At 44.0% G+C, this 13,145-nt stretch overlaps 1 protein-coding gene across 1 annotated transcript; it reads left to right on the top strand.

Moving 5' to 3' along the window:
* The first annotated feature begins 6,774 nt into the window (after positions 1-6,774).
* Positions 6,775-12,584, top strand: LOC124649242 (homeobox protein knotted-1-like 10). Its single transcript, XM_047188894.1, has 5 exons — positions 6,775-7,041; positions 7,153-7,269; positions 7,365-7,506; positions 12,051-12,304; positions 12,387-12,584. Exons 1-5 carry the CDS (start codon positions 6,826-6,828, stop codon positions 12,582-12,584), a joined length of 927 nt encoding a protein of 308 aa, XP_047044850.1. The 5' UTR covers positions 6,775-6,825.
* Positions 12,585-13,145: the final 561 nt, after the last annotated feature.

Genomic DNA, 13,145 nt, shown 5'->3' with positions numbered 1-13,145 from the left:
GCCATTCCGCCTACATATAGTCTTCGTCGCGAAACCCCCAGTACCGAGAGCCACGATACGGAAAACCTATCGAGACGCCGCCGCCGCCAATCCCATCTCGGGGGATTCGGAGATCGCCTCCGGCACCCCCGCCGGAGAGGGGATTCATCTCCCGGAGGACTCTTCACCGCCATGGTCGCCTCCGGAGTGATGAGTGAGTAGTTCACCCTCGGACTATGGGTCCATAGCAGTAGCTAGATGGTTGTCTTCTCCTCATGTGCTTCATTGTCGGATCTTGTGAGCTGCCTAACATGATCAAGATCATCTATCCGTAATTCTATATGTTGTGTTTGTCGGGATCCGATGGATAGAGAATACTATGTTATGTTGATTATCAATCTATTACCTATGTGTTGTTTATGATCTTGCATGCTCTCCGTTATTAGTAGAGGCTCGGCCAAGTTTTTGCTCTTAACTCCAAGAGGGAGTATTTATGCTCGATAGTGGGTTCATGCCTCCATTAAATCCGGGACGATGTGACGGAAAGTTCTAAGGTTGTGGATGTGCTGTTGCCACTAGGGATAAAACATTGATGCTATGTCCGAGGATGTAGTTATTGATTACATTACGCACCATACTTAATGCAATTGTCCGTTGTTTTGCAACTTAATACTGGAAGGGGTTCGGATGATAACCTGAAGGTGGACTTTTTAGGCATAGATGCATGCTGGATAGCGGTCTATGTACTTTGTCGTAATGCCCAATTAAATCTCACAATACTCATCATGTCATGTATGTGCATTGTTATGCTCTCTTTATTTGTCAATTGCCCGACTGTAATTTGTTCACCCAATATGCTATCTTATGGGAGAGACACCTCTAGTGAACTGTGGACCCCGGTCCATTCTTTTATACTGAAATACAAATCTGCTGCTATTGTTCTTTATTGTTCTTGCAAACAATCATCATCCACACTATACATCTAATCCTTTGTTACAGCAAGCCGGTGAGATTGACAACCTCACTCGTTTCGTTGGGGCAAAGTACTTTGGTTGTGTTGTGCGAGTTCCACGTTGGCGCCGGAATCTCTGGTGTTGCGCCGCACTACATCCCGCCGCCATCAACTTTCAACGTGCTTCTTGGCTCCTCCTGGTTCGATAAACCTTGGTTTCTTTCTGAGGGAAAACTTGTCGCTGTACGCATCACACCTTCCTCTTGGGGTTCCCAACGGACGCGTGCTGTACGCGTATCACCCCCCAACTCCCAAACCTCCATGGCCGCCGCCTCCACCACCTCCACCACGTTCTAGGACCTTCCCACCACAAGAAACCTCCCAAACTCCACCAAACCATAGATCGGGCCCCTTGGAGCAACTCCACCAAAGGATTTGGTCCCTCTCAAGCTATTTTGGGAAATCTTGGAGTTCTTGGGTTTCAAGCCCTACCTTGTGTTCTTCTTGCTCTCTTGATCAAGGAGGACCATGTCTTCGGGTAATGTGCTCTCCCTTTCTCCCTATTCTCTAGTCCTCATCACACATTGTAATTTCTTCACAAGATTTGGGGAAATTTTAGGGTTAGGGTTAGGGTTTGTAAGTCCTCATGCCCTTAGAGTGTCTCACAACACAGTGAACTTACTCCACTCTATTGCTATAGTCTATATTCAAGTTTATGAGTTTTTGTGATTTTGTGGTAGAAAATCTGGGCAAAACTTCACAAGTCGACAGATCCGGTCACCAGCCCGGATTTGTAAGTCCTCATGCTGATGATGATGGTGATGAGGATGAAGGTGCTGCGACTGCACGCACTGATGGCGAGAGCTCCTACTCCTCCGGGCATCAGTTCTACTGAATGGGTGCGATAGCATCTCTCCTCTTTCTTCGCCTTTTTGGTGTTCCGATGCCAAAGGGGGAGAAGAGAGTAGAGTCTAGGACCACGGGGTTCTTTTATCGTCGTCACAAGCCATGGGTGTTGCTTTATTTGGATCTTATATGGCTTGTGCTTATTTGCTTTGTTTTCTCAAGAACCATTTGCTACTTCGAATAATTCGTGTATGGGTGTGTATGGACGACTATTATGTGTGCTACTCTATGTTAGGATGATTATGTGTGCTATGCTTATATATCTTGATATGCACATCTCCATACCATGCTTGTTTCCTAAAGATATTGGGGGAGCTTCTCATGTTCCACAAATGGTGCACTTTGCATTAAAACGCAAATTCTCCAAGTGCACACATTATGGGGGAGCTGTCGTAATATCTTATATGGAATCAAGGTTTAGAGCTTATCATAATATCTATTTGTGACTCTAGCTCGGTTTGTCATCATATACCAAAAAGGGGGAGATTGTAAGGGTATTTTACCCTTATCCATTATTTTGGTAACAATGACACCGTGCTAGAGTACTTGGCCTAATATGTTTATAAGGATAATCTCAGGTATTAGGCAAAGAGGTATAAATGGTGTATCAAAGGAACAAGAAGGCTAAAGGGGACCCCCCACTTCAGCAACAATCGAAAAAGGGTCTACAGCAGAAATCTGGTCTGCAGCCCGGTCCAACCGGGCCACCAACCGGCCAGTCCGGCGTGCTGCCCGGTCAACCGGTCGCCAACCGGGGCGAGTCCGGCGTGCGGCCCAGGTCGACCGGGCTCCAAACAAGGACCCAACAGATCCGGTTGCCGACCGGTCAACCGGCCTACCAACCGGAGAGTCCGGCGTGCGGCCCGGTCGACCGGTCGCCAACCGGGCGCCAACCGGGCGCCAACCGGAGGAGCTCCAGGACGACGCAAAGGGAATCCAGTCGCTGGTCCGGTCCGACCGGCCTCACCACCGGGCTGTCCGGTCTGTGGTCCGGTCAACCGGGTTTGTCGAGAGAAAAGCTGAGGTGGCAAGTGACCAACGGCCATATTTCGAAGAACACTATAAATAGGCCTTCTCCTACCTCTGAACAGTTAGGCACTACACTACAAGCTGTTCTTGAGCTCTCTCTCTCTTACTCCATTGCTAGAAACACCAAAAGCCTCGGATCTACCTCCTCCTCCACCCAAACTCAAATCCCTCCGGAATCGTTAGAGGAGGACCCGATCTACTCGTTGTACCAAGCCAAATCTCATTCCCCCTTGTATTCATCGAGAAGCTTGCTTCCTAGGGTTCCTTGGAAACCCTAGGTGGGCAAGAGGAGTCCGGAAGCATCCGGGCCGTGGATTTGCTCCGGGCAAGATTGTGAAGGTTTGGAGGCTACCTCAAAGTCTACCACAAGTGAGTGAGCTATTCCTTCGTGGGATAGACTCCGGAGAATAGGGTGAGCCTTCGTGGCGTGGGGAATCCTTCGTGGGACCTCCACCCCTCCAAACGTGACGTACCTTGTTGCAAAGCAAGGGAACACGGGAATACATCCTCGTCTCCGCGTACTATCGGTTATCTCTAACCGAACTCCTTACTTGTGATTTAATCGCCCGTGAGAGCCTTCGTGCTCGAGTTAGTTGTATCCTCATATAGGTTGCTTCACCTAGTTTGCATTAGGCTCACCTTTATATTCCGCAAAGCCTAATATTGCAAAGAAAGAATTAAAATCTGTAGAAACCTATTCACCCCCCCCCCCTCTAGGTTTACCATCTCTATACTTTCAGTGGTGTAGGCCTTTCTCGTGCAACGGAGGATTGGATGCATCTTTTCTTTCGCTACGACTTCAACATCATTGAATTTTCTACAAATCCATTGGGATCCTAGAGACAATGTGGGGCATGTAGTTACTTTTCGATAAAGAGCATATATTAATATCGCGGAGATATCAATTACACACAGCCTCTGCAACAATATTATACCCTAATAGCATAAATGATGCACACAACCAAAAAAAGAAAAGAATTACAAAAAAGAAAGGCCCCGCTACAGAGATCCATCATTTGAAACAACAACACTAACACCACCAAGACAACACCAGAAGATCAGTTTCGCCATAAGCGACGCCTCCAAGAAGGAAACCGTGCACACACGCTATCGTCACCTGATCATAGATCTTATGTTTTCACTCTGAAGAAAGTCATCTCTCTCAAAACAATGCCTTCAACAAGACCATTGCCAGACACAACCAATTAAGGTCAGACCTTGGACTTTCACCCTAAAAGATAAGACACTGAACTTCTCCTGTGCAGTCGCCCCCACATACCATATTGTTTCAAGTCATGAAGCACCAAGCCAATTCCACCTCACCACCAAGATCCGACCCTCATAGCTATTCCACCGATCTTGGCTTGATGACCTTCTCCGCTAGCACCATGGAAATAAAACGAACTCCATGATATTAACAGCCAGCAGAGTTTTGAAGCGCTCCCTCTGAAACCAAACGATCAGATAAAAAACATGGGTGCGCACTACGGAAACCACCCAATCCAGCAATCTTCAGTCACCCACTTCTGTTCTCGAGCGGTTACTTTGGCCAATTGTCACAAATAGAAGGAACAAACATAATGGAGGCATCTAGCTTCTACATGGATATACCCTCCTTACAATCTTGGCATCGTGCCTTTGTTTATGATATCACCATGCACGAGCATAGGGTGAAGGACAAAAATATTCCCCCTTTGTCGCGACGGTTTGACAATTTGATGCAGTTGTGTCTTTATATTGTATATACATGTACATAGCTTTTTTCGAGTATTCGTAAAGTACTATATGAGCTTTCGCTATTCTTTCATGGTTAAAAACAAGATTACTCAACTAGGGTCTAAACTTATCTGTATAGGATAATGTATCATATGTCATTGTGATTCTTAGAACCACTATAAGGAATAAGAAGGATATATGATCTTCTTATTTTCCTTCTGTATGAACTCCTTAAGGACCGATATCCATAGATTAATCATTTTTTGTAAACTAACCAAATGTGCCTAAAATCTGATTTTAGAGGTAGAGCACGTCGAGAAAATTTTCCATTTTACAAAGGAATTATTTTTACCTAGTATCCTATGCTACCACATGCATCCATTACCTATGGGTGAAATGGAGCGGATACCATCCTATAGTTCAGTTGAGGCATGGTAACTGAGTTTCAGGGAGTGGAGGCACATGACAATCGACACATGCCAGGTACATATGGGAGAAATGGAGCGGATACCATCCTATAGCAGTGAAACCATATCCGTAAACTTTTTTTTTCAGATTCAGGGTCGGAGTGAATAGTGTGTGGATACGAATACGAAATCGGAGCCTATCAATTTTGAATACGGATTAAATACAGGGCAATTGCGATTCGGTTGTGGATCAACATTTTTTCATATCTTTTTTTGAAAATAGGACTGACATGCTGTACATAATATGGACCGACTTATTTGAAATCAACTTTATGTATTATGATTTTCTAAGATAGAGTATTTTTATAACTCACACTTCAATGACCATTGTGGATACTTAAAATTTTCCTTGAACGACCTGCGTGCTTCCTATGAATGTGATTCACAAACATGGCGGTGCCTAGAAAATGTTTGATTTTTTAGTTGCCGATGGATATAACCATCAATTACAATATATATTTATATACAAATGGATATTAGTAAAACCACATCCTTTTTCGCATCCGTTAATCATTAGCCGTATATGTAAATGTATCCAGAAACTATCTTACCAAGTCCTTTCATACCTTCCATAAGCCTTTGACCGGTCAGTCGGTTGAAAATAATCCGTACCATTTTCATCCGGGTAGACAATCTTAGTTTTGAAATCGAGGAGAATCACTATTTTAGCCCCAAAATATATAACTAAGGATGCATAGTAGTGTTATCTTATCAATGCCGGGTAGGATGATAGTTGAGGCCGAAAAGAAGGAAATGCCAAAATATTTACCTTCTATCCTTATGTGTCCTTTGATTCATAGAAATTGTGTAGGAATTGTATAGGATTTAGATCCTATAGAATTTTTCCTACACTAGTTGTTTGATTCTTGGGAACATATTCTATAGAAAATAATCCTATAGAAATAAACATGAGGTCATACCTCATGGAAAATTTCTTTGGCACAATTAAAAAGAACTCATCTTTCCATAGGATTCAACTAGATATGCCATACTAATCCTATATTTTTCTATTCCTATAATTTTTCTATCATATTTCCTAAAGTAGCCCTTAAGAGGACAAAACATCAAAAGAACCGCATGTCAAGGGTATCCATGAGAATTCATCCTCCAAGATGGACACCCATGCAAACTTACCACTCATCGATTGCCCTATGCCGCTATCCCCTCTCTCTCGCAACACGAAAAGTCTCAATATTAAAACACCCGCACATTATTTTATCCCCACAGAAAATAAATAAAAAAAAAAAGCACCTAACAATAAAACTTTACCAATGATGGATTGCTCCAAGCTATTCATTCCCTTTTCCCAATCTCGCAGCTTCCATCTCTCTGACTCCTCCATCCATCCTCCCAAAGCCGAAGCCTGCCTGCTGCCCGCCCCCCATGTCTCCCGCTGCCGCCGAGATCACAAGCACCTGCTCCTCTGCAGCGGCAGCAGCATAGGCTGCAGTGCAAACGGCTGCTGAATTCCCCGTAATCACGCTCGCTCCCTTTGCTTTTTTCTTCCTCTTTATTATCATCTTCTTCTTCTTCTTGGAAGATATACCGGCCGTACCCCAAGAGCCAGACAAAGAACTATACTCGATCCGTCTCCTCCTCCTGCTGCTACTCAGCTAGCAGCTAGTAACCATTTCTTGATCTATTCTGGCACATGTGGGCATGGTGAGATGCATGGAGATGAGATGGGTGTCCAGCTGGTAGCTGGACTGTGCTGGCCGCGAAGTTGGTGAGCAGTGTGAGCTGCGGCTAGCGGCGAGCGCGCGGAGAAGGATACCGATGGAGGATCTGTACAGCATCCACCCGGGGATCTCGCGCGGCGGCGGGGGCGCTGCGGCCTGCAGCGAGGCGTCCGGGGTCGCCGGCTCTCCGCCGACGCCTCCGCCGGCGGCAGCCCACCCGTCGACGCCGGATCTGACGGAGCTTATGAAGGCGCAGATCGCTGGGCACCCCCGCTACCCCTCCCTCCTCTCCGCCTACATCGAATGCCGTAAGGTCCGTTGTTCCGACGAACTCCATCTTGCTTGCGCTGTAGCTCTCGGCGCGCGCCCAGCTCGTCATCGTCCGGGAATTGCGCACCGCGTTAACCGATTCTTGATTTGTCAGGTGGGTGCGCCGCCGGAGGTGGCCGCGCTGCTCGAGGAGATCGGTCGGCCGGAGAGGCGCAGTGGGGGCGCCGCGCCCGGGGAGATAGGCCTCGACCCCGAGCTCGACGAGTTCATGGTAGGTACAGACAGTTCACGGCAGCTCGCTCCATCAATCCTCGCGCGCTAGCTCTAGCTTGTTATTACATGTGGAGATGACGACGACGCATGCAGGATGCCTACTGCCGGCTGCTGTCGCGGTACAAGGAGGAGCTCTCCCGGCCGTTCGACGACGCCGCCTCCTTCCTCACCACCATCCGGTCGCAGCTCACCACCCTCTGCGGCGGCGGCGCTACCGCCACCTCGCCGCACTCCGGTACATGATAACTCGCATGCATATACATATACATACATACATGCACCTCGCGCTCGCGCGCGTCTTGATTTTCTCCGGCTCGCTGCACATGCTGTACCATGCGCAGCTTTGGATTCGCCATTGATGTGTTGTTTTGTCAAAGTGTTTGATGCCTTGTGTGTGTGGATGTGGCTTTGAAGATGATGATGAATGCGTGCGTGCGTGTGTTCTTGATAGGTCAAATCGTGTCCATGCAAATGGGGCGCAGGTGTGTCAGACCACGGGGCCGGAAGAGTAAAGCTTTGGTGCTGCTCGTGTAGGGTTTTGTCCAAGGTTCCATCGTCCTTGCAACCCATCCATCAGCTACCTATGCATGTTTCTCTCTCTATATCTCTCTAGATCTTTCACACACACACTCTCTCCCTAGAGGGCTAGCTAGGCTAGCTACATGTAGACTTTGCAGGCCGGCCGGGCCGGTGATGGAACTTGAGAGAGCCGGGACGATGGCTTTGGAAAAAGAAAGAATCTTGCTAGCTCTTGCCTGCCAGTTAAACACTGGTGTGCCCAATGGTGAAGTTTTTACTGTTGTGGAGAGCGTGGAGATTATTTTTTCTGTGGCTAGCTCATTCCCACTATCTTACTTTTGGTTTCTCCTGCTAGATTAATGTTCTGGTAAGTATTGTTTGTTTGTGTTTTCAGCAGTCGTTTGATTCATTGTACTCCATCTGATTCTATAATTCTTGTCGTAATTGTAGTTTAAATTTAAGCTAAAACCAAAAGTTGTGAAACAAGGGAGTGTGTTTTTAAAACATCGCCCATGCTCGAGATCTTTTGAGATGTGCGTTAGACTTGTTGGTACTATTTTTTTTGGAGTAGACTTATTGGTACTTGTAATTAAGTACTGGTTGCAGTTTTGATCATAGAATTTTAGGTCCATTTCTTGTTAATCTTTATGTGATTTAAGGTTAATTGACAGTGGTCTTTAGGTGTTTTTGGTTGGAGGAAACGTTTCTTAAGCCATTCTGCATCCACAAATCTATCAAAAATTTAATCAAAAAGAAATCCCCGGAGATTTCTCATAACCACACTTATATTAGCAAACTATTTATAAGAGAAGATTTTAAAGCATGCATGAAAATACACTTCATTTGACATACGGTGTGCATGGCAGCTTCTTAAGATTGATGTTCTTTGAAGTGCTATCTCCGAGATAGTGCAAGTTATGTCGAATGTGTGCTTAAGTATGGTTTTGTGAATTTGTTATTTCAGAGATACAATAGTTATGTCCTAATTTTGAGGGGAAAAAAAGAAGAGGAGTTTGAAAAATTACTCATCTTCCTATTACAAACAGGTGAGGTTGGAGTGGTGAAAACACGCAAACTTTTGGGAACTTTCGTGTGTCCAGTAAGTCCAAAGGACATTTTGTTACTGTGACGGCTGGGACATTGTAAACATGTGATGGGTCTATTATATATCACCTGACCTATCAAACAGTAGTGCTTCTGGTTAGAACAGTTCATATTTTGTTTCTCCTGCCTTGTGGTATATTTGGTACAATGCCAAGTAGGAACGTACTGGGAACTAAAAAGGAGCATGGAACATGATCATTACATAGCAACATTACCTAGTTTACTAAATATAGCATATTTCATTATCTCTCATTAATGGGAAAATTTAGCAATAGATCAGAAGTTAGTCTGGATATACTTGTTAAAGCTCTAACTCGTACAAGTTGAGTTTGGAGATGTGTAGCCTATAAGCCTATTTACCTAGTTAAGGTTGCAAATCATTGAGAGATGAGACTAATATATCTAAAGGAATACGTATGTCGACTTCAAGCATTCAGTTGTAGTTTTTCGCGAGCATACGTTATAAAAAAATGATATGGCTTAAGGTGCCATATGGAGCTAGATTGGCAATTCTTAAGTATAGCAATGCTATATATCTTAGTTCATTCGGTCTACCACGTATGAGCTATCACTAAATGGTTTTTTTTTAGAAGAAATATCACTATATAGTTGGCAATGTTTTCGAGAAAACACTTTTTTTCGGTTCATTGATAGAAAGGAGAGAAGGAGAGTTTTCGTACAAGCCCAGAAGGTCCACATTGGTGCCACACCTCTGAAAGCTTGGTCCTACCGGAAGCAGTGTTACAAGACCAGATGCTCCGGTCGTCACCCACGATCAGACTTCCCCCTTGATTGTGTCGAGCAGATAAGTGATGTCGGGTTGTGCATCATTGAAGATAACCGTGTTGTATGGCTTCTAAATCCACCAAGCCATAAGCAAGATCACCCAAGAGATGTCTTTTCTTGCCGCTGTGGGAGGAAAATGAATGGCTATCTGCCACTAGTCCACGAAGTTGTTCCCGGGCAGCTGTGATGTAAGTCAATATCTCTTCCAAGATATATAGCACCTTATGTCATATGGTCCGCAAGAAGGGGCAACCTATGAGGATGTGATCCATAGCCTCCATTGATTGGTCGCATATCAGAGATGACCGAATAACTCAACACGTTCATAATAGTTCAATTATTTTCTCACTTTTTCGTTTCTTTTTTGTCACCGCTCATAAGGCACTCCCTTCTTCTGTGAATAAGTGTACGTTTAGCTTTTGACTTATGTTAAAATTTCTCAAATTTGAACAATTCGACTGAAAAAAGTATCAACATATGTGGTACGGAGTATCAAATTAGTATATGATGAAACTACATTTCAAGATGAATCTAGTGATACTAATTTAGTGTTATAAATTTTGCTACCTTTTCTTCTAGGAAGTTGGTCATATTTAAAAATGTTTGACCTAGGACAAAAGCTAGTCGTACACTTATTTTTTGGCGGAGGGAGTACTCCTTAAGATTGTATAGATATGCTTAGTTTTATTGGATTCAGCAAGGGTTGGTACACCTATTGTGGTGTTATTTACAGCTGAATTTCCAACATAATTCTTTACAAAATGGGGTTTATATGATCTATCTATAAGATAGAATAGTTGAGAATTTCAAATGGATGGTCAATGCCTAATTTGTGCATCCATATATTTTGACTTTTTTATCTTTTTGTCTCCTTGAGTGTATCCCTTCCATCAAATAGCCTTGAGGGAAAGATTGTTTGCATGATCAGCTAGGGTGTCATCATTTGAAAAAAATGTACAATACAATAATTTTTATTTATGTGTACTTCACTTAAGATGGCCTACTGCTAGAATTTGAAAAGATGCATGACTCAATTGCTAAATACATAGAGCAAAAGTAAAGGAATATGGTTGCCTTGAGTCTGCGCGAGGCTATTTTTCTAGTTTATTTGTTTCCTTTTGATGTATATGTTTTCACTAATAAATTTTGCATTAGGTAATTCTCTTACTGTTTCAGCAAAAAAGAATCAATTGGTAAATAACTAAACATGAAACAGGTACATGGTCTATTGTCTAGCTAGATTAGTTACTTTGAGATATTCCTATTTGTTAAATGACCAGCAATATTGTTATGAGACTTAGATTCTTTGGGCAGCTTAAATCATATAGGTAATGTCACCTAGCCTAATATTTATATATAGCCAAGATAGTGCAAAAAATGATTCTTCTCTTTCTGGCTTTACGAAGTCTTGGAGTCTTAGCTGGAGACCAAACAGGCTCCATTCTGATGGTAACCATAGTTGCATCGACATATGAGAAAGGTGGGAGACTTGATGTCCTTTTTTGTGACAGATTAAGCTTCATAAGTTACAACTTGTACTAGTGAAACTTCACTAACAATACAAAAGAGCCATATGCTGACACAGAACTGAACTGCTGTAGGATGGTCCACGGAACACCCAGGCACCCAGCCATAACGCTTAAATGGGGACGACGTGGGCTTAGCCTAGTGGTTGGGGTCGCAGTGGCGCACCCCAACGACCGGAGCTGGATTCCTGTCAGGGACGAATTTCGGAATTGTCACACCAAGTCCCGCTTCTATTATATCAAAAAAGTGTCTACTTCCTCCTAGACACGGTTTCATAACGCTTAAATGGTCTCTATTTCCTGAAGCACAAACTGAATTTGCAGTTTTGCACTAGCAGTGAACTATTCTTCATTCTTGTAAAGTTTGTGAGGCCAAAAGTTAAGCTTGCTTTTTATACCGGCTTTCAGCCGCACTAGGTGTTGCAGAACACAGTGCCCTTCATTTAGAAAATAAGGCTAGCACTTGTCACTGCATATTTACTAATCATGTGAACATCTGGTTCCATTCATTTCGTTTTTTTTTCTTCAAAGAGTATATCTGGATATGTTGCATAGCACATTCTCACACATTTATTTAAATTTTCTGTTTTTGAGACAAATTTCGACAGTGCCTCGTTTCTGAATGTGCTTCGCTGTAGTTTCTGTGGAAACAGCCCATTTTCTGCATTTATCTGCTTATCGATGATATCTTGCTCTTGTTCTGTTTCTGAAGAAGCTCCGATTTTTCTGTCCAAACCAGTACCAAATATACTGTACTTAATACCATACACTCCGATCCTGACGCCACACATTACTTTTTTTCTTCTAAAACCGTGTCTGATCTGTGCTGCGTCCATGATGCAAGATGAAATGGTGGGGTCGTCGGAGGACGAACTGTGCTCAGGAGACGCCGACGTATCTGAAGCGGGAATGCATGAGCACAGCTCCCGGCTGGCCGACCATGAGCTCAAGGAGATGCTGCTCAAGAAGTACAGTGGCTGCCTCAGCCGTCTCCGGTCCGAGTTCCTGAAGAAGAGGAAGAAAGGGAAACTACCCAAGGACGCGCGGCTGGCTCTAATGGACTGGTGGAACACACACTACCGCTGGCCTTACCCGACGGTAAATATTGCGATACACGGCTCTCTATCTAACACCCGCATCCACCTTGATCATCACTCATAGATTGCTATGATGTTTGCAGGAGGAGGACAAGGTGAGGCTGGCAGCGATGACGGGGCTCGACCCGAAGCAGATCAACAACTGGTTCATCAACCAGAGGAAGAGGCACTGGAAGCCATCGGAGGACATGCGGTTCGCTCTCATGGAGGGCGTCACCGGAGGAGGAGGGTCCTCCTCCGGCACGACGTTGTACTTCGACACAGGCACGATCGGGCCATGATATGACTGCTCCCATTTTGGGCATGTTTGAAATTTAATGGCACTTTGCAGTTTTCACACATACTACAGGTCCGGTGTGAGATTAGCAAGGGATGGTATCAGCTGAAGATTAATTAATTAATCAATGGATGGATAGCCTCATGATCATTTTGTCGAAACTATTGTGTATATGGGCGATGTGTAAAAGGAAGATTCAGGTGGCCTGTAAAAAACCTTTCTGAAGTTACTACAATAGCATTAATCAGATCGTCTGTACCTACCGACTGGCCAGTGATATCACTATGGATAGGAATGAAAGGAGAAATTAATATGTAGCAATATATTCCTTTCTCGTATTTACAAGTACGTATAAATAGGATATATGTCACTGTGTTTGCAGTGACCAAATTTGCTGCAACTGTTGACCAAAAGAACTGAGTTTTGTCTGACAGCGATCTGGATATGTATGACCTGATTTTTAAGACTGAAGCTGCCGTCCCTTGCTTTACCTTCATTATTGAAGGGTTTCTTGATCTTCATTTATTTTGGTATTGAGTTGTGAACTTGTGATGCAGTTCTTGAT

The sequence above is a fragment of the Lolium rigidum genome, chromosome 4, assembly GCF_022539505.1.
Source record: "Lolium rigidum isolate FL_2022 chromosome 4, APGP_CSIRO_Lrig_0.1, whole genome shotgun sequence".
NCBI lineage: Eukaryota > Viridiplantae > Streptophyta > Magnoliopsida > Poales > Poaceae > Lolium > Lolium rigidum.
Note: the sequence above shows the minus strand (reverse complement) of the source record. Positions and strands in the feature narration are given on the sequence as shown.

Coding starts and splice junctions, on each gene's coding strand:
- LOC124649242 (XM_047188894.1), top strand. CDS start 6,826: ATGGAGGATCTGTACAGCATCCACCCGGGGATCTCGCGCGGCGGCGGG. Junction 7,270..7,364: donor CCGAGCTCGACGAGTTCATG/GTAGGTACAGAC, acceptor CGACGCATGCAG/GATGCCTACTGCCGGCTGCT. Junction 12,305..12,386: donor ACCGCTGGCCTTACCCGACG/GTAAATATTGCG, acceptor TGATGTTTGCAG/GAGGAGGACAAGGTGAGGCT.